Source organism: Pinus tabuliformis, chromosome 2_2 (assembly GCF_031772625.1).
Source record: "Pinus tabuliformis cultivar Carrire ecotype Pingquan chromosome 2_2, CPIR1, whole genome shotgun sequence".
NCBI classification, from domain to species: Eukaryota; Viridiplantae; Streptophyta; class Pinopsida; order Pinales; family Pinaceae; genus Pinus; species Pinus tabuliformis.
The window spans coordinates 1232107804-1232130634 of record NC_142300.1 but is presented as its reverse complement, the minus strand read 5'-3'; the positions used below and the strand labels follow the sequence as shown (position 1 = coordinate 1232130634).

At 39.4% G+C, this 22831-nt stretch overlaps 1 protein-coding gene across 2 annotated transcripts in view; it reads right to left on the bottom strand.

Annotated features, from left to right (window-relative positions):
- The window catches only part of EMB2763 (ribonuclease II family protein), a 253929-nt gene that overhangs the window by 128772 nt on the left and 102326 nt on the right, over positions 1-22831 (bottom strand). For both annotated transcript variants that reach the window (XM_089406033.1, XM_089406032.1), the window contains exons 13-14: positions 14667-14792; positions 14477-14529 (exon numbers count right to left, since the gene is read on the bottom strand). In XM_089406033.1, the coding sequence (XP_089262159.1) occupies positions 14477-14529; positions 14667-14792 (179 nt within the window). The remainder of the gene's footprint in view (positions 1-14476; positions 14530-14666; positions 14793-22831) is intronic.

Genomic DNA, 22831 nt, shown 5'->3' with positions numbered 1-22831 from the left:
AGAAGGAAGTAACCAGGTGAATGAACAATCGGCCTCAAACATCTTGAAGCAGGAGATCTTTGAACTAGAAACACTAAATCGGTATCTTAAAAATGAAAATCAAGCCCTGAAGACACAAAGTGAGATACAGATCGCCAAGAGCGACAACCTAATTCTACATCTAAGCTTGTGGTATAAGAAAAACAAGAAGCTGAAGAAAGAGAACAGAAATATGCAGAGAAAGATAATCAATTTAAAGTACAAAATCCTAATGAGGAAGCCTAGAATTCCAATCTCTGCCAAAAAGAAGAAAACAGTGAAACAAGGAGAAACAAACAAGAGACACAAGCAGAAGACAAGGAAGAAGTGTATCAGTACATACAAGATCTCCAGTATAGGGGAATGTAGAGTCTGAAGATTGTCCTACCATGACATCCTTTTGCCCAATAATCCTCTCTTTTTCATATATATTTAGCACTTAATAAAGCCATATCTACAAGGTTTTGATGAAGGTATGCATTAGTATGTTTTCTTGTTCATATTCAGTTATATACCCTATTGTTTTAATTAAAGTTGTAATTAGCTACCAAATCAATTTGTTTCCGTAGCTAGTCCAGGATTCGGTAGCTACCTTCATTGTTCGCAAGGTTTCAGAGTTTCAGGTCAGTGACGAAAGGTGCGGATGGATAGAAGATGACTCCCTCATGGATACCTTCCTATCCACTTGAAACTGTTTTCTAAAAGAGGCACAGGAGATCGCGGTCAAACTCCGAGTCAACTGCCAGATTAACGCAGAACAGAGCCCAAGATCAACTAAAACCTTATCATTTTGCTTTCAAAATAGCAAAACAACAGTTTCACGATATAAGTTTAGATAGGATTAAGAGATATTAGGCTTAAGATCCTCATACAGTTATACAAAGAGACATGTTATAAAGCTAATGGCCGCATAGTTATTTGGGTGCGCATCAAATGATATGTTTTCTGAACAATTTGTGACTTTCGTGTGAATGAATTTGGTTTTTGTGTGCAAGCGTTGTACTGATTTGAAGCTCTGAATTGCTATGTGGAGGGCCCCTACAAACAGTGGCAGGTTTTAATCAAATACAATTTGATTTCCTTCAATTATTCAATTGCTCTGTTTCGTGTGATAATGTTGTATAATAATTTCGAATTGTTATCTACACAAAAACTCTACTTTGCTTTATACCTAGATTACACTGTTGTTTACTTTGCTTTATACCTGGTACTGCACAGTTATTTCCTTTGCTTATTATCCAACATAATTGAAGTGTGTTCAATTCATAGATGTTGCTTGGATTACTTTGTTTGAGCAGAAATTGAACAAGCGAGAAGACCTCTCCTAAAACAATTGAGTTCAACAATATTCCTTCATAGCTGCTAGAGTAAAGTTTCATTTTGCACTTAGAGAATTAGGAGCTGCAGCAAAGAGATTTAAAATCAAATCCCAACAATCTAACATAAGTAAAATCACCCTCACATCATCCACAAACTGATTGAATAGAGATTAATTCCTAGGAAACTTAATCAACATCCTTAAGAATTACAACATTAATACAATTGACAAACATCACCCCATCTTAAGAATAGACCTTGACAAATACATAACGACCTACTAAAACAACTTCTAAGCACATATTGTGCACCTATACTTCATTAGTCTACGCACCCTGATTGCCAATTCAAGGACATTGAATTGACCAAACATTTTGGCGTCGTTGCTGGAGAAGTATAATTAGAAGTAAAAAGAAACAAAATCATCATTAATTTAAAACATGACATGCGCAGGGAGAGAGACTTTAGGGGTAGATTTGTAGGACGAGGAAGAAGTTTAATTCCCACAAATCCACTCACTCCACCACAATTTCGAGATTCCACACCACCTACTCAAACCCAAATTCCATTTAGAGGTCGACAAAGACTTCTTGAAGTCTCAAGATCAGAAATTCAATCCAAAACTTCACCTACTTCTTCTACTAATTGAAGAAAATCCTACATCCCCAACCACAGGAGTAATCTTTTTGTCCCCCACAGGTGAACAAATCGTGGGAGAAGAATTAGAAATTCCTAGTGAAGAGGAGGGATTGGAAACTTATTCTAAAAAACCATTGATAGAGGAACCAGAAAGATTAGAAGAACACTATCTTAGCTCCGAAGAATCTATCATGGCTGAAGAAGAAGGAGAAGTACATAATGTCCATGGTGAAGAGGATAAGATTGGAGGCAGAGGAAGAGGAAGAGGTAGAGGTAGAGGAGGGGGTAGTGGCAGAGGGAATCAAGATCCTTCGGGATTCCCTATTCTTGATGAAGATACAACCCTCACAATGCAGGGCTACTCAGACAAGAGTTGTAAATACAAGTACAACTAGCATTCATGTGAAGGATAGAAAAAGCATGATAAAGAAGTAGCCATATGACGAAGGTTCCAGATATGAAGAAGGCCACTTTCCATGAAGAAAGGAATGACATGATGAACGAAGGAGGAAAGTGATCAATGGTTGTTGCCCTATGTTAATTTTAGGTAACAATGGTATGTTCTATGCTTAAGAGCAATTTCCTTCAATTTCTTTATTAGCCCAATATCAATATCCAGTTTAGCAATCACATCATCATGATAGTAAAAATGCAAATAGAACATAAATATAAACAGTGGAAGACAAGGCAAGACAAGAGGACACAAGATGTGGTATGAGCCAAGGACAAACCCCAATGTGGGGAAACCCTTGATCAATTCTTATTATGTTCTTCAATAGTTCAGCAGAGAGAGAGATAGTACAAATTACAAATCTGATAATTTATGACAACAGCAGAAAAGCCCTAACCAAAAGTCAATGATGGTCAAACAGGGCAGAATTCTTCCTCTAAACAACTCGGTCAAACACAGTCAACTTCGGCCTCCAACAGCAAGCCCAATCAACCCAAAACAGTCTGAAAAAGTCCATTAACAACCCAAGACATAAGAGAAGAAGTAGATCAAGGGGTTGAAGACACTTCAATCAAGGAAGTTGCTAGAAGAAGCTTAGATTACCTAATGGTAAAATAAGGTATGTGTGCTTGTGTTTAATATTATAATATCATGTCATATGGTTGCAGGTAACATGGATCGTTGCTTCTAACTTAAGAAGCATGATCAAGAGAAAAAGGATCTCCTCCTCTGCAAGGATGCAGGAAGGCATAAGATACACTAGATGAAATCAACATAATATGACTACAACTAAGAAACTCTGATTAAAAGCACCTGGGAATGGAATGTGTGGAGAAGGAAGAGATCATGAGATAAGCAACCATGATGAAGGTAATCAACATCCAAAAGACCAAGAAGACTTGACCAGGAAATCTCCCAAAAGGATATGAAGACTCTGATGGAAAAGATGAAGACCCTTGACCATAGATATCTTTGGGAGATGTGTCAACATGTATGAAGGATGTTGATACCTACAGAAAGATGTCATGATGAAGAGCCATCTAGTAAGGTACGATTTGATTTAATGATATGTTTTGATTTCTTGAATAATATTTGGATAACTTCATGTGGGGCTACTTAGACAAGAGTTGTAAATACAAGTACAACTAGCATTCATGTGAAGGATAGAAAAAGCATGATAAAGAAGTAGCTATATGACGAAGGTTCCAAATATGAAGAAGGCCACTTTCCATGAAGAAAGGAATGACATGACGAACAAAGGAGGAAAGTGATCGATGGTTGTTGCCCTATGTTAAGTTTAGGTAACAATGGTATGTTCTATGCTTAAGAGCAATTTACTTCAATTTCTTTATTAGCCCAATATCAATATCCATTTTAGCAATCACATCAGCATGATAGTGAAATGCAGATATAACATAAATATAAACAGTAGAAGACGAGCCAAGACAAGAGGACACAAGATGTGGCACCAACCAGGGACAAACCCCAATGTGGGGAAACCCTTGATCAATTCTTCTCATATTCTCCAATAGTTCAGCAGAGAGAAAGATAGTACAAATTACAAATATGATAATTTATGACAGCAGCAGAAAATCCCTAACCATAAAAGTCAACGTTGGTCAAACAAGGCAGAATTCTTCTTCTAAATAGCTCGGTCAAACCCAGTCAACTTTAGCCTCCAAAAGCAAACCCAATCAACCCAAAACAGTCCGAAAAAGTCCAATCAAAATCTGGTCAACGAAAGTCAAACTGCATCCAGATCTAGGGCAGTCAACACTGGTCAAATGGGAGGTCAAATCACCTCGATTTCAGTGCCCAGATCTGCCGCCTGCCAAGGAGAAGTACCTCACCTAGTGCGCAGTCAAAAGGAGGTCAATGTTGGTCAACACAACCCAAAATACAGCCTTCTGAAATTCGGTCAACGCAGGTCAACACAGTCAAACAGCCAAATAGAAAATATCCTCCTTCCTTCACACGTGTGAGAGATTGCTGCCTAGATTAGCGTACCCAATCAAGTGAGGAGAGAGAGATGAGTGAAGATAAGATGATGATTAAATGACTTAAGGTCTCCTCCTTTTATATGCAATGTTGAGGATGAGTAGGGGGTTTAAATGCCTGTTTTGCTTGTTGGCCAACCTTGACAATTTGTCAATAATACAAATAAATTCATATCTTCATTTTTAGATATCGGAATCAGATGATCTTTAGATCAAACCTACACCTCTCGGAGAAAGGAATCCAAGCAAAATATTCGTTGCCATAAATAAGATGACCCATGTGGAGTTTGGCCCTAGTTGCCAATTTTAACACTCCCTCTCAACTAGGGAGAACTCCATCTGCTAATCCATCTGCCAGTCGGTACTATCTCTGCCATCAATGCACGACTCTACACTATTATGCTTTGCTGAACTATGAAGAAGAAGAAGTGATCGAGAATGTATCATACCATTCTCTACTGACCCGAAGTCAGTTCCAATTGATCCCAGATCAATATCTGTCATCCTAGCATAGGGAGTACAGTAGTACACGATGCGTCCATCGATAGTACTATGGTCCCTATCCTCATTTCCCTACTCATTGGCTAGATAAGAGGTACTTCCCATGAGACCCAGACTGCATGGGTAGGATGTCTCGGTAGGAGAAGGATGGACCACTCATCCTGCCTACATGTCGCCACAGTGTGTCACAGGGGAAGGTTGCACCACTCACCTTGTACACAGCAAACCACTAAGGGAAGGCTCAACCACTCACCCTATGGTTGCTCATCGCTCCAAGAAGTACCCCCAGCCCCTCAGAGCTCCCAAAGATCAATGTCCATATCATACAAGACCCTCAGAAGAGGGTCTCTCCACGACTCCAAGTCGTTCTCGAAAGGCTAAGAACTTGACCTTCCCCTGGGGCTTTGTTAGAATACCGGAGACCTGCTCATCAGTTCCAATGTGATGGAGCTTTATTGCTCCTCGTTGTACCATATCCCGGATAAAGTGGTACCTGATATCTATGTGCTTGGAGCAATCATGAAATACGGGATTCTCTGATAATCAGATCTCGCTCTGGTTGTAGCAGAGGATCACGGTCGTATCCAACACATGTCCAAACAGCTCACTGAAGAGCTTCCTCAACCAGACAGCTTCACAGGATGCTATACTAGCAGCTACGTATTCGGCCTCAGCAGTGCTCAAGGCAACCAATTTCTGCTTCCTGCTCATCCAGAATATCGAAGCAGAACCCAAAGAAAAACAGCACCCAGAAGTGCTCTTGCGATCCACCACATTGTCGGCCCAATCATCATCAGAATAACCATGCAGGCTCACATCTCCGACAATGTATCTCAGTCCATGAGTGGTTGTGCCCCAAAGATATCTCAGAAGATTCTTGGCACCAATCCAATGTATATGATGAGGCTCAACCATATATGGGCTCAACAAATTCACTGCAAAGCATATGTCTGGACGGGAGTTCACCAAGAACATCAGTGCTCCTATGAGTTGACGATACTCAGAGGCATTTCCCAACTCAGGTCCAGCAGCACTACCACATAACTTCTTGAAGTTAAGTTCCATCAGGGTAGTTACAGGCTTGCAGTCCACCATTCCAAATCTTTCCAGTATCTTCACAATATATTTTCCTTGAGATAGGAAAATTTCTCCTGCCTTTTGCCAGACCTCCAACCCTAGGAAGTAGTGCATCAGTCCTAGGTCCTTCATCTCAAATTCAAAAGCCAACTCCCTCTTACATTTGTGAATGAGAGGGTTTGCACCTGTCAGAAAGAGGTCGTCCACATAAAGTACCAGTATGAGAGGTTTATCATTTTCAACCTTAAAGTAAAGGTTCGGATCGACTTCACTTCTAGTGAATCTCAGCTTCATCAGATAGCTATCAATCCTCTCATACCAAGCCCGGGGTGCTTGCTTCAAGCCATAGAGAGCTTTCTTCAACCTGCATACATGAGATTCCCGGTCATGAACCTCAAACCCCTCGGGTTGTTCCACATAGACTTCCTCTTTGATCAAACCATGCAAGAAAGCAGTCTTGACATCCATCTGATGTAGGTTCCATCCTTGAGAGGCAGCAAGGGCTATGATCGAGCGAATCGGTGGTATATCGGGCAACAAGTGCAAAGCGAGACTTGAACTTTTTTGCACTTCCATCAACTCCATGCTTGATTTTGTAGAGCCACTTAGAGGTGACAACCGATTTGTCCTAGGGTCTAGGAACCACATCCCAGACATCATTCTTCATAATTGACTCGTATTCTTCATTCATAGCATCCTTCCATACTTCTTGTTTCACAGCTTCTTCAAATGATGAAAGCTCATTTTAAATGATAGTGCTCATGACGATCAAGTATCCTTGATACCTGTTCGACTTCTTGCCCTCACGGAAAGTCCCCCTTGGTACAATATGTCTCTCAGCATCTTTGAGAGTCTCCCTAAGCCATGAGGGTCTCCTCTTGGAGGAGGAGAGCTCTTGGGAAGGAGGATCAATAGGATCCATAGGTTCATCAACATCAGGCTTCGATTCGTCCCCTTTTTCACCCTATTTTCCGGTGTCAGCTTCTTTGTCCTTCCTTGGAATAGGAAAGTTGTTGATCTTGCTGAGGACCATATCTTCGTCAAAGGTGACATCATGACTTATCTCAACTTCCCTTTAACCAACCACATAAATTCTATAACCCTTAGAATTTTCGTTATAACCCATAAAGATTCCTTTCTTCCCTGATGCACCAAATTTGCTTCTTTTCTCTTTCGGCACATGAAAATATACGGGACTTCCAAAAATTCTAAATTGAGAGACGTCGGGTTTCTTAGCAGTGAACATCTATTCGGGAGTCTTGGAGTCCAATGCTTGATGACGGCATCGGTTTTGATTATACACGGCGGTATTTGCAACTTTGACCCATAGGAACTTTCGAAGCCCTTGATCATGAAGCATGGCACGAACAGCTTCTACAATAGTATGATTCTTCCTTTCAGCCACACCATTCTGCCAACTTCTCTGCAATAAACATGGAATTCATTTGAGTCATACTTAGTCCCATTATCAGTCCTCAATATCTTGATTCTCTTCTCGGATTGATTTTCGATCATGGCTTTGAAGTGACGACACCAGGTGAACACTTCATCCTTCATTTTCAAGAAGTAGATCCAGGTCATGCGAGAATAGTCATCCGTAAAGGTCAAATAATATAAGTATCCTCCCAAAGAGTTTACTGGCATCATAGCAGATAGGTTGGAGTGGATCAACTGCAATATATTTGTGGTCTTGCTATTACTTGAGGAGAATGGTCCCCTTATAAGTTTCCCTTCGATACATCCCAGACATACACCTTCATGCTCTACTTTGAACTCGGGTATACCTGTCACCATCTGTCTCACATCGTGTAGAGCCTTATAATGAAGATGGGCAAACCTCTGGTGCCATAGTTCAGATTGTAGAGATGTGTCCCAATGGACTTCCTCCAACTTGATACAACGTGCCAACCCTGAACCCAAGAGTAAAAGCATCTTTAAAATTCCTTTTCCAAACACGTACCTTTCCATTGATGAATGCCACCTTGTATCCTTTGTCTTCCATTGCCAAAATGGACACTAGGTTCTTCCTGAGATCAGGTACATATAGAACCTCTTGTAAATGAATCATGTTACCTTGATTCGATTGAAGGGTAACATTCAATATCCCCTTCATGGGACAAGTGGCATCGTCTCCAAGATTAATCTCCAAGTTTGTCTCCTTCTCTATCAGATTAGAGAGAGCTTCCTTGTATCCAGTGAAGTGCCTTGAGGCACCACTATCAATTAGCCAATTCCCCAAAGAGTCCGTTGGAGAGGTAGGGGAGAGAGTCAATATAAGATAGCATTCCTTTTGCTTATTGTTAACAACATTTGATTCTTCATACCTGGTGTTCCTTGCTTTCTTGGAGGGTTGACCATTTCCATGATGTCCCGCGTTCCTTTTTTCTTTGCCATTGAACCTGCCATTCCTTTGATTGTTGTTGTTGAAGTTGCCCCTGGAATGATTGTGATCATCATCATGTGATGTGTCCCTTGTATTTGGACACTCCCTTGCATAGTGGCCAAACTTATTGCAAACAAAGTACCTGTTCTACCTTCCACCTTTAGATCCAAGCTTTCCATTGAAATGACCTTTAGACCCTGCATTATCTCTCCTTTTGGAATGAGCGGAGAAAGTAGTGGGGTTGCTTCTATTAGAAGGCATTTCTTCCTCCACCATCCATGTTTCTTCTTGAATGCATCTCGACAACAATTCTTCAAACAATGGAATTCGATCATTATTGAACATAGTGGTTCTAAATATATACCACTCGGATGGGAGTCCTCCAAGGGTAGTGATGGTAAGTTCCCTGTCATGAATGACCTCTCCAATCGAAAGAAGATCATTCTTGATCTCAGTGATCCTTAAGAAGTAGGATTGGATATCCTCGTCCTTGCCCTTCTTAATATCCTTCAACTTATTTTTGAGAAATAAAATTTGATTTGCATTACTGACCTTGAACATGCTGACCAACCTGTCATAGATCTCCTTGGAGGTGTTAAAATCGGAGATGTAGGTCACCTGACGCTTGTCAATGGAATCTCTGATAATCTTCTTCGCTTTGATTTTAGCCTTATTGTACTTGGACTTTGCAGCAGCCGGTGCATTTGAAGAAGGCTCAGGGATTTTACCCTTCACATAATCCAACACTTCTTGTTCTTCCAAGGTCAGATCAAGAGACATCTTCCATCCATGATAGTCAGACTTTTCACGGAGCTTGTCTTCATCCGAGAAGTGGGATGAGAAACCCATTGAGCCTTTTGTCCTTGTTCAACTGTCTTTGGTGATTGCTCTTTCACTCTTACTTGGGCTTTGTCTTCACCTCAACTCTGATACCATGTTAATTTTAGGTAACAATGGTATGTTCTCTTCTTAAGAGCAATTTACTTCAAATTTTTTATTAGCCCAATATCAATATCCAGTTTAGCAATCACATCAGCATGATAGTAAAATGCAGATAGAACATAAATATAAACAGTATAAGACAAGCCAAGACAAGAGGACACAAGATGTGGCACTAGCTAGGGACAAACCCCAAATGTGGGGAAACCCTTGATCAATTCTTCTTATATTCTTCAATAGTTCAACAGAGAGAGAGATAGTACAAATTGCAAATTTGATAATTTATGTCAGCAGCAGAAAAGCCCTAACCAGAAAAGTCAATGTTGTTCAAAAAGGGCAGAATTCTTCCTCTAAACAGCTCGTCAAACCCAGTCAACTTCAGCCTCCAGCCTCCAATCAGCCCAAAACAGTCTGAAAAAGTCCAGTCAAAAGTTGGTCAACGAAAGTCAAACTGCAGCTAGATCTAGGGCAGTCAACGCTAGTCAAATGGGGGGTCACATCACCTCGATTTCAGTGCCCATATTGGTGGCTTGCCAAGGAGAAGATGCCTCACCTAATGCGCAGTCAAAAGGAGGTCAATGCTGGTCAACGCAGCCCAAAATACAGCATTCTAAAATTCGGTCAATGAGGTCAAACAGCCAAACAGAAAATGTCCTTCCTCCTTTGCACGTGTGAGAGATTGTTGCCCAGATTAGGGTACCCAACCAAGTGACGAGAGAGAGATGAGTGACGATGATATGATGATAAAATGACTTAAGGTCTCCTCCTTTTATATGCAACGTTGAGGATAAGCTGGGGGTTTGAATGCTTGTTTTGCTTGTTGGCCGACATATCGGAATCGGATGATCTTTATATCAATCCTACACCTCTCGGAGAGAGGAATCCAAGAAAAATATCAAATGCCATAAATAAGATGACCCATGTGGAATTTGGCCCTAGTTGCCAATTTTAACACCCTACAAGGAAGAAGCTCAAACGAATTTCATGACATCAAGAAGAGAAGTTGATCAAGCAACTGAAGGACCCACGAAGAAGAAGTTGTTGATGTATAGAAGAGTCCCTAGCTAAGAGGGAGCTCTGACAAGTTCCTGATTAAAAGGGAGCTTGGGCAAGTTTTTGATCAGAGGAAACTTGGGCATATCTTCCCCAATTGAGAGGGAGAGATAGACACAACATTCTTGTCTTCACTTTGGAAGAAAGAATGGAGGATTGGGTAATCATCTGGCATCCGATGCTCTTTGAGGATGTGTAGGGCATCCAAGACAAGAGTAGGCAAGAGGACTGATATTCTTTGAGGGCTGGGAACCCAAGATAAGAATAGTCCTAGAAGGTCATACTCAGTGAACACCCGGGTGGGTATGTACCTTGAGAGATAATGATGAAGGTGTCTATAGTCATTGGTCTCGCCAACATTGTGCTCTGATCTAATGAGAGATAGAGTTGTCAGTCAAGGCCTTGTTGTGGAAACAATGTTGGTTACTATGATGCTATACAGATGGGTTACCAATCAGATTCTTCTTATCGGTAATGACCTTGATAATGCAGCAGTAATGAAGACCTCGATGAAGCAGTAATGATGATGATGATCTCAACAATAAGAAAAGGATTGGTGTCTTGGTCTCGGAGTGGCCAAGTAGGTCAAGGGTCATGGTCTTGGTATTTGTCAATTGGAATCTCTATAAGAAGAATTGTGTGGGTTTTCCTCTCAAAGAGGGAGAGGTTTGGCCCTAGCAGAAAGCCAACATCGTCTGTTCTTGTCTCTTTGTTTTTGATAGCTATTTGATGAACTAAGAAGACACACTCTAATAATAATGACAAGTGAAGAAGTAAAGTTAAATAACTCACAAATAGTTATCGCCCAAGAAGAATCTAATTAACTCTAACTGCCCTAGATTCTTCAACAAAATATAGCCACAATAAGGAAGTGAGTGGGTTAATGAATACCCATCTCAGCGTTACAAAATCTTTATTTGGAATTTTCATTGTCTTAACTGCATCATTTGAGTGTGTTTTTTCTTCAACCGGCTTGTCTTCTTCTTGAGTTGTGATATTTATTGGATTGGTATTCATTCCTTTCTCATCAACTTGAATTTCTGCAATTGAAGATTTTGACGCTTCCTTCTCAATAAGTTGTTGTACCTTGTTTTCCAATGACTTCTTGTCCTTCTTAAGCTTTTTAATTTGCGTTAGTAATTTGTCACTATGGCCTTTAAGCCGAGAAACTTCTTCATTTTCGTCACCGGTGATCTTGCCAACTTCTCTTTGCATATTTTGTAGTACTTTATTACCTTCTTGCAAAATTACTTTTGAAATATCTTGTATGTCTTCTAGTGTTACTGAAATTGGCTTCAATGTAACATCCTGTAGTGTTATTTTTTTTTTTTTGTATGAAAATGTCAAAAACTTCTTTTTCGTATTTAGGATGAAAGACCCTAGAGTTTCCATCCAGGGTGACCCCAAAATAATGTCACCTTGATTGCTCCATAAGGATCGAACAAAGAATTGTGATATAAAAGTATAATCCCCAATGTTTAATTCTAATTCAGTTATGTCATATTATTTTTTATCCCAGCTGTCTACTTTTTCGATTATATTTGAATCAGGTATTACCAATTGGTTTGCGAGCTTAGAGTTTATATAATTTTTATTTTCGGCAGGGGAGATAAAAATAATAACATCATTTCCTGTAAGAGTTCCCTTAATTCTAAATAGCACTGGAGCAGTGTTGAATGAGGTTTCTAAAAATCTTCCTTCCCTTATTTCTGAAATAGACTCCATTTTGCGTCTATTGATAGAAATGATACTTTGCTTGAGGAGTTTATATTCTTTGTATAAGACTCACTTCTTCAAACTATAATAAAGTCTCCTTCATAATTTTGATTGGAAGTTTTAAATTGAATTTTGGGCTTATTTTTTTTTTAATTGTCCCTCTCTTTTTTCTAAACTAATTCAATAATAATTTTAACTGCAATTTATTTTTATTTTTGGTTCTTTAACAAGAAGTAATGTTTTTAAAAAACACCTTTATTACAAACCCTCACCTCTTTTTTATAATATTATCTCTTTTTTTCCAAAAATTAGTTTATGCTTAACACTCGTACGGGCATGTCCGCCCAAATGGTGCCACAATTTATAGAAATGCAGAAATGCAACAACAACACGGCAGCAGATGACGGCAGTCGATGGAATGGTATTCGACCTAGGGTATTGAATTAATCACAACTATGTGTGGACAAGGTTGAACAAGGCAAGCAGCCTGCAAGCGTTGTGGCATTGGGGAAGGACGATGTCACTGGCTATGCTTGTACGGTAGCATTAGTTGGATAAGGTATAGTGACGTATGATGGAATGGTTGGTTGCGGTGACAAAGATGATGGAGTGGTGGCGGCAGCAACAACATGCACAGCCAATGGTCTGGCAGAGGACGGAAGGCAAAGATGGCAGTGATCGATGGTTGGGTGGCCATCAGGAGCCCGGTCAACAAGCAGAAGTTCGGGTTGTGGCTTTTGCATCTTTTTTCTTTATTTTTTTTTAAATACAATTTTTTTAACTTGTTTTTTTTATGGATTGTTTTTTTATTATACTATTTTTTAAATAACCCTTTTATATATATATATGTGTGTGTGTGTGTGTGTTAATTTTAAAATTCGACTCTTTTTAAATATTTTTTTCCTATATATATTTGTTTAATCTCTCTTTCTTTCTTTTTTAAATATTTTTGACTTTTTATTTTTTATAACATATATCGACTTTTTTTTAACTTACTCTTTTTTTTTAAGTCTCTATTTTCTTTTTCTTTTTCTTTTGTTTTGTTTTTTTCTTTCTTTTTAATTTAATTTTTAAATGGCCAAAGGTCTAATCGAGAAATGGAGAACCTCCAATGTTTTTTGTGGCTAAAAGCCTTAATTGCACGACAATGGACATGACAAAGAGTTGGTGGCCAAAGGCCCCGGTTCAAACTGGTTTTGTGCAGCGGTCAAGCAGTTGGAGGATCAAACAGCTTTGATACCAATGTAACGAACAAAGTTCGTATATGCAACAAAATTTTCAGAACACTTCAAATATGAAGACTTCCATTGCGAATGCAAGTATGTATATTGAATAGTGTATATAAAAATTGATATGAAATGTGTGATTGTTTCAATGAGGGTCTGCTTATATAACTAGGCAGGTGCCCTTTCATTGAATGGTCATGTCCTTTAGACATGCCTCTTCATTAACTAATTACTAGTTAATTAATCATTAATTATCATTATTATTGTTTACATTAATTTTATAAATTTCATATAAATTATATTCATAACAAAGGGCAACTAGCCATAAATGACCACATGTGAGAATACCACCATTCCAACAATGTGGAGAGAAAACAAGTTTTGGCCCAAATAAGAAGCAGCCCTCACAGATTAAGGTGTAAAATGGGAAGATGTGAAGAACCCGAGGAATGCAAAGAAGACATGCCAGGTGTGCAGAATGGGAGAGGTGGAGACCAAATAGTGTTTGCTACAGCATCATGAGGCATACAACCTCATCAAGATGGGATCAAAAATATGGAACGGCAGTTGGGAAAAGCTTTCCAAGAGGGCCATGTAGAAAACATGACCAGAGGTCCATGAAAAGATTATGTGCAGCAGAGATAATCTATCAAAATTTAATCCTGTGGGCTTAGGAGATTTATCTATGGAGAGAAGGGGAAATCTAGATGAGCAGTCCAAAACTTCTTTGTCCCACGCTATGGATCCTGCCTCCTCACATTTTTTTCTTATGTCCTTTATATGGAGAAGTGCATCCCCATGGCCATTTTAATAAAATTTTCTAAGTTTACAAGCATAGACTCAAACATTATGCCACATAAAAGCTATTTAAATGCCCTGTAAAAAAACTACACCGAAAATCACAAAGGCATATCTACCACGGTAAAATAGTTCAAATGATGCACATAGTATTTATATATTCAAACAGGATACACTAACATAGTTTTTAGAGTGATATTTAAATGGAATCAGATTTAAATTATCTAATACAGACTTAGGCCAAAAGAACTGAGACATGAGCAGCTTATTTGTGACATGTTTATAGTATATACGCATGCTTGTTTGGAAGAAAAATTCTACTAGTGCATCTCTAGAAACGTCAGAGAAGATAATTTCTTACCCAAAGAACTGAAAAGGCCAATCTTTCAACATCTGAACGGAGGGAGCATATATCTGTCAAGAATGTGAAAAAGATCCAAAGCAGGTCATTACATATGAATTTGGCACATTCCAAATCTCAAAATTTTCAATTCTCCAACTGCTCATTGCTTGCACAAATCAAGAATGTAGCTACATAACATTGGCACTACCTTCAGTAAGTGGTTTTGGGAGCATATCTATTCTCCGCTCAACCAAGTAAACAGACGTGCCTCTTTCCGAAGCTTCTTCATCAAGAGGTGTACCCGGGAGAACAAAATTTGTAACATCAGCAATGTCTATACATCACAACTTTGTTAAGGGATGTCCGAAGTATAAGCCACTGAAACCAATGACTAAACAACAACCTACAACAATCTGGCCTCTTACCCCTGTCTCCTTTTGAAGTGGTAATCTTGTAATGAGCAAACAAAAAAGGATTAAACCAACAAAGATAATCATGACAGCTACACTGAAGTTGTTTTACCACAAGAAGTAGATTGACTGTTGTACTTCAGAAAATCTTCAAAACTATGACATTGTCCATAATCATTTGTTTAAGAAGATAACTAAAATTTCAAACTCAATATTAAGCCTTGTAAATAAATAAATAAAACAAGTGACCTGACATGTCGATAAAGATTCAATGTGTTACAATACACAAATGGTAACAACGAAGAGATATAAAATTCAAAATGCTATGGAAACTGATTTTATCATAGACTATAAACAAAAAACAAGCCCCCTAGGGAAAACCAAAGAAAATTATCCCCCGGGATACAAAGAGGATATGCTTACACAATATTGACAACTCAAGCAGTTGACAAGAGAAACTATTTGCCAATATACTGGTCATTTGAACAAGTTCTCTTCTAGAGTGAAAGTAATAGATTCCTATGGGACTTTTTGGGTGAAGATCGTTGCAGGATTGTTTCCTCATCTCAGGAAGGCAATGGCCTTTTCAGTATCAATTCCCTGGGGCATTCTTTTAAATTTGCATTTATGATTGTGATCAAACTCCAAAAACTCTTTACAGCAAAATCCGCAGCCACAACAGTAATTTGAGAAAAGTTCCTTCTCTCAAATCTTCATCTTCCACTTCTACACTTTCTATGAAAAATGGGGAAAATAAGGATAAGCTAAATCCCATCTTCATGTCAAAGGCAAACAAAAGTATTGTAGGTATGGTAAGATATATGGTCACTGTGATGAAAGTGTATCAAGCAAACATCCAAAAAAGTGAAAACTTTAATTATGTAGGAGCACCAGAGACAAGCAGATGAAGAAATCAATCTTTATTTCGAAAAATACACCTATTTAAATATTTACAAACAAAAATGCATAAACAGTAACGTTATATACAATGGTAACCTCTTCCTTAGCGCGACTATCGCAGACAGAAAATCAGAAAAAGCAGGTTGATCAAGTGACATCTTTGATCAACAGAGCACCCTTAGCTAAGTGCTGGTGGCAAATCTCAACGTGACATAAAGAAAAGAAAGCAAAGACTAAGCTATGCTCATTCTCAAAGAGAAACTAACACCTGACTTTTCAAAGGATTAATTGTAACACACCCCCTTACCATTTAAGCCCAAGGAGGTGGTTACTAGGTTGACCCAACTCCCAAAGTGGAGTTATGAGAATGGGATTTATAAATTTTCATTATTTTTCTTGCATTTGCCACAGCATCCCACTGATCAGCCGCAGCATAAATGTTAAATAGCAGGACATACATTGCATCATGTTGCGGTTCCAACTCACTGAGCCATTTTGCCACCAGTTTTCCAACCTTCATGTTGCCATGCACTCTGCAAGCACCAAGCAATGTTCGCCACACCAGAGCACTAGTTTCAAATGGCATTTTTCTGCTTCTTCCAAGCATCCAGCACGCCCTAGAATGTCAACCATGCAAGCATAATGCTCCATTCTTGGAGTAATGCCAAAATCTTGACTTATATAATTAAAATAGTCATGACCTGTCTCAATTAGACCTGCATGGCTACATGCAGAAAGAGCACCCACAAGAGTGACATGATCTGGCTCCATGCCTGCATGTTGCATTGGATCAAAAAGTGTCAGGGCTTTCTTGGCAAGCCCATGCTGAGCACATCCTGTAATTATTGCATTCCATGAAACCACATTTCATGCAGGCATTTTGTCAAATATCTTGCAAGCATCCACTATGCTCAGTGGCTCACGCATTTAGCATACATCTCCAGGGACTGTCACACTATCTCCATCTGCTGGCTTCCATAAACCAAATATTGCTGCTTTCCACTCTTTCTGGTAGTGCAAATAACTCTATATCCTTAGTTTTAGGAAGGTTTACCTCCTACTGTGAGGAATTGCAAAAGCATGGCAGAGAATCTAGTTGTTTGAGAAGTCTCTCTAAGATGGAGAATGGATCTTCTAAAAGTACAGTAACAGTCATCAATCCATCATGCAGGAGACAATCCCATTAAATCTATCTCTTAGTTGTGCTACTCTAGCTTGTCTATGTGAGAAAGATGAAGGAAGTTGGCAACTCCATGTCGTTCTTCCCTATATGCCCCAACGAAAACTATGATGAGCCAACACAACTTGCCATTCTCTCAAGCAATGTTCTTATTCCAAAAATATACTCCAAGAACATTTAGAATATAGTGGTTCTATATCTAGGAATCCTTTGTGCATAAATAAACTTGTGAATGGCAGTGTATAGTCTCCTTGCTTAATAGATCTAAACTCAAAGCAAGACTTCACATCCAGTGGTTGTTGGAATCACAATTGCCACTACACCAAAACCCACAGGTGTTAGTAAACGGATGCATCGTCAGAGTTAACATATCCACGAGAGGTGGTTAAGCACGTGTCGCGAAACACACGGGGAGTGTTGGTTTATTCAATGTCAAACAATCTCCCCCCCAGCGTGAGTCAGGTGTGATTCAAACTCCAGACCTTTGGCTCTAATACCACTTGTTGGAATCACGATTGTCGTTACACCAAAACCTACAAGTGTTAGTAAACGGACGCATCACCAGACTTGACAAATCCCAGAGAGGTGGTTAAGCACATGTCTGAAGATTTGTGTGAAAATTTCAAGTACGAAATCCTATTGTAGCGACTAGTATTATTTCTTCTAACTGTTAATAAAATTAGCAGTTTATTGCTACGGCAACAACGAAATAAACACACTGCAATCTTCACAAAAATACTATGGAAAATAATAACGCTGGAATTTGAGAAATGTTAGCACACACATAAAATTTGACACAATTATTTTTGGACAAAAATCCCCAGAAAAACATCACATGGGAAAACCGGTGCAATAGCTGAAGGTTTTATATTATTAAATATTAAGTAGTAGTGAATTTATCTGAGTACAATCTGGATGTTGAGTATTAGCTATCCTGCAAAGAAAATATTGGCGAAAATATCATAAGGGAAATTACCCTCACTCCGATCAATCTGGCACTTGACTGCCACTGAAAATCAAGTCGTCCACCTAGCCCTGCGCAGTTTCTGCGTCACCCGAGTGCAATCTACTACATGCTCAGCCCGCACTCACACTGCTTGCACTCGCTCTACTCAGAACAACTGGAAAATCAAGTCGCTCTGCTTGCTACTGACTGGGAAAATGCTTCTTCGGTCCTCTAGAACCTCTACCTAGCCTCTGAAACTGACAACGTCTTCTTCCTTCAGCAAATTGAACTGCCCTTTGAAGCTTTTGTGCTACCTCTACGCAGCTTCCTCGAGAAATTTCGTCCTCTCTGCAAATGCACTCACCGAATCGAGAAATATTCCTTCGGCTTCATTGTCCCTACCCCTCCCTGTCTCTGCTTCCTTGTAGCTCGAACTCTTTCGGCCGCTGCCTCTGGAAAATCGAACTGCCCAAGGAAATCGATCTTTGTGTCTCCACAAGAGTGTTCTCCATGTACCCATCAATTGCATCTCCACAAGTGTGTTCTCCATCTACCCATCGACTTCTTCTTATAATCTTTTGTTGGGCCTTCAACGGCCAATATTAAAACTTAATCAAGGACCCAGATTATTTCCAAGTCGATCCGTGTGAGTTTCTAGATGATTCACACCTTATCTCAATTAATTCTGATTAATTAACCATATTTAATTAGTTTAGACTTAAGAAATATTAAAAATAGGCCAATAACCTAATTGAGACACTTCTACGTGGAATTTCCAGAAACAATTTATGAGTTACGGAGAGCTCATGTGTTTCGAGACTAGAACACCTCCGATGTTACAAAAACTAACACTCCCTCTTAGCGAGGAAGGTGTTCTAGTGTTGCACCACTGCTTCTACAAAACCCTGTCTCTATATCACCTTTGTCACGCTGCTAATGTCTGGCCACTGTGACTGCCTACCACTGCGCAACCCTGATGCTGCATCTGTCTTTCTGCTGACACTGCTATATTATTTCCAACTCTACATCAACACTGCAACTCCCTCTGATTTATTGTTGTTGCAACTGCAACAGCTGCAACTGAGAAGCATCCTAAATACTGAATCAACTGTGTATGTTGCATTTGTCTCTTGAGTCTTGATTGCTACTAGCCACTAGACTATCCACTGAAAAATTTGTGTTGTTGCTGACTTTTCACTATGCCACTCTACATTGTTGCCAACACTGCACTACGCTCCTCAGCCTCTGACTGTTACTAGTCTACAACTGTCACTTTGGAATCTGACTGTATCATTGACATTGATCCATCCTACTACTGAATATTATGGGCCCCTGTAGCAAGGTAATGATCCATGAGGAGGACACCTCAACGAACCCTGCCCAATCTCTGCAACTCTGGGACTACAACTCCATGTTGCCACACCTCTCTCCTAGAGGTATAGCTGCAAACATGACAAAATCTAATATACTCATATTGTTGTTGCTACTGCTTTGTCGATGCTTCCGCACTGCTGTTGCAAGTTCCAACTACTGCAATAATGAGTTTGATCTCCCCAGGTCCTGAAGCGCTAGCCTCCATAGGGCTTCTCCCTATGAAGCTAGACTCACTCTGAGTCTCGATCTCACTATGGGAAATCTGTCAGCTCCCTCCTAGAAGTGTTGAATTTTCTAAGTCTATCCGTTAGAAAACTAATCTGTATTCTGTTGGTTTATTTCTTCTACTTGTTTAAATTCGAACAAGTTATTTAATACATTTAAATATCGAAATAAAGACAACACAGTCACAACATCTACAGATCATCAATTGAAAGAAAACAAACACACAAGTGACACCGTTAATTTTGGACAAATGTCCCCAAAAAAACCCAATGCGGGAAAATCGGTGCAGCTATTCTGAGGGTTATATTATTATGCAGTCTAAGTACAATAGGGTGCCTAACCGGCTCAACCGACAGAGAATATACGGTAGCAATACCTCTATATTCGGAAATAGGTATTCAAAAAACCTGTCCCACGAAACCCTCTCTGGCATAACTGAAGCTCGACGCTGGCCCTTCTGGCCTCTGCGTCAACCTCCAACTGACCTGCGTTAGCCCCAGGACCCTCTGCGTCAACCCTTTAAGGCACTGCATAGCTTCTGGGACCCTCTGCGTCATTCCAGCAGCCTCTGCATGGATGACGCAATCCCTCTGCCTCCACGTTGCCTCTGTTGGGCTCTGCGTAGTCTAGACTAGTTGTTGCTCTCGCTCTCTCTACTTCTGCGTTGGCCTCCCAGTACTGTCTCTGCCTCGTACTCACTGCCCCTCGCTGCTGATCACTAATTCAACTTTTCTTAGCAAACCCGCTCTAGCAAAATGAATGGTTGACACTCTGGTGTGTTCTCTAACTAACCCTCAAGCCTCCTCTTATACTTTTCTCGTTGGTCCATCAACAGCCGAGATTAAATCTCTAATCAACGGCTAAGATTAGATTTGGTTTGATCCATGACTTTTGGAACCTTCTAACCCAGTTTTATATTAATACCCATTAATATTTTTTTTCTAAGTTTAGACTTAGGAACTCCATTAAAAATATTAATTATTTTAATATCTCTCAAACCGGTTAGAATCTGCCCAAACCATTTCTAAGTCTTGGAGATCTCATGTGCTTTAGCCTCTCCACCAATTTTCATGGCTAGAGCACATCCGATGCTACCCCAAATCAACAAGCAGCTCGTGATGTCTTCTTGTACTGGAAACTGGTCTACGTAGCTCTACACTGGGAATCTTCTGGCTAGAACTGCACCTACATACTGCAACTAGGCAATTCGCACTGCCTGTGTCACTGCATCTAGCTCTGCAACTGTCTCACATGTACTGACTGCAACTAGATCTACAATTATCATCTAAATGATTGGCTCCTAACACTGAACCTGCTACTAGGATGGTGTGGGTCCGTGTAGCAAGGGTGATGGTCTTGCAGCAACAATCTAAAACTGATATGACTAATCTCCTAGTTGCAACTGCGCTAGGCCCTGCCCATCTGGCACACTAGAGAACGTTGAATGTACTTTGCAGAAAACTGAATATACTTTGCACAAAATTGTATGTTCTATGTTGTTACAAATACTTAGAATGCAAATTTCTTCTTCACAACTTTTCAGATCAACAATTGTAAATAGAACATAAACTTAAGGATCATATGAAAATATCCAAGCACAAATATGAGACACTGAGAGTTAGGTCCAATGACCAAGGCAAAACCCACAAGGGGAAAACCCAAATTATTCTTCTTTTATTAGATTTCTTCAATTGTTTAACAGAGTACAGAGAGAGAGAGAATGAGAATGAATAAAGTCGTCAATGTCTGATCAACTTGCAGTTGAAGTGCTCTTGCTCTTTGCTTGAAGATCTCCTCCTCCTCTTGATCAGATCTTGTCCTTCACACTTGCTCCAGCGCTTCCCTTGCTCTTACTCTTCACTTGCTCTCACACTTCTCTTGCACACACTCAACATTAGCTCTCCTTCTTTACAATGAACATGCTACTCTCAACTCTCACTTGCTCTTGCTTAAATAAATGAGAAAGGAGAGTTACAAAATGAGTTCATGCCTTGAGCCAATAATAGGAGAATTGAATTCCGTGAGGGAGGAGTTACTTGAGGAGAAGTGTAACTCATCCCAAGAATAGAGAGAGAGGTACATATGTCTTGAGGAGTTACAATTCGAATTAGGGAGAGAGAGAGTTACACTTAGACATGAGAGAATATTTGGTGAGAGTTACAAATCGAATTCAATAAGGGAGTTACAAGTGCATTTAATGAGGAGTTACACTTTTGCCATACGTTTAATTAGTGAGGGAGAGTTACATTCTCTTAAGTGTAGAGTTACTCTTTTATTCCAAGAGAGAGGTTCAATTTGCCAAAGAGGAGATTCTCAATTTAATTTAGTTATTTCATGAGAGAATTCGTTTTTATTAATCCATTAAAGGTGAATCACTTTAGACTATTTTATAAATAATACTATCATAATACTAGTTAGGTGAAAATATTAATTCTTGACTTGTATAATCATGATTGATTTGATTTTAAAGTGGATTCCATATGTCGAGATCATCTTTGATCATTTAGACATGACTTTCTATTTTTAGAAAGTCACTTCCAAATTGAGATGTGACTTACTAATTTTGGAAAGTCATATTAGAAATGAAATTTTATTATAAGAGGTTCAAATAGAACTAAAAGATATGATTTCTTCTTGGAAAAATTCATCCCTGAGCTGTCGAATTTTAACACTCCCTCTCAGCTAGGGAGGAATTTCTTTTTGCATCAAAGATCTCTGCTTCCTCTAATCTCTTTCATTCATCTCAGCTCAACTCTGCTTTGTAATATATGTAACAATGAAATCGCAATCTAAAGAAGAATCATCCACTTGAAACAAATTTGGAAAGGAAAGTATCATCACATGTCACATAGACAAGGATTACACTCAACCAATTTTCATTTAAAAATTTGGTGATAGAACAGAGCAATATTGCAGGAAACTTTGCCCCAAGGTCCATTTCAGCCAAGAAACGAAACGGAAACGCGGAAACGTGTACCGTACGCCCTGGAAACGAGTTTACAGTCGTACTACCACGTCTCACGCTGGGGAAACATGGCCAGTACGACCGGAAACGCGTTTCCAGGGTGTACAACGAAATTTCCACAAACGCGGAAACGTGTACTGTACGGCCTAGAAACAAGTTTACAGTCGTACTGCCACGTCTCACGCTAGGGAAACATGGCCAGTACGGCCGGAAAAGTGTTTCCAGGGCGTATAATGGAGTTTCCACTTCATATTACAATTTTTCTTCTTTTTTTTTTTTTGTTTTTTCGGTTCTAATTTTTTATTGGGCGAATAAAATAACTTGTGGATGCTTCTAGATGTCTCTCTCAAGTTATAAAAAGACTCTCGCTTCA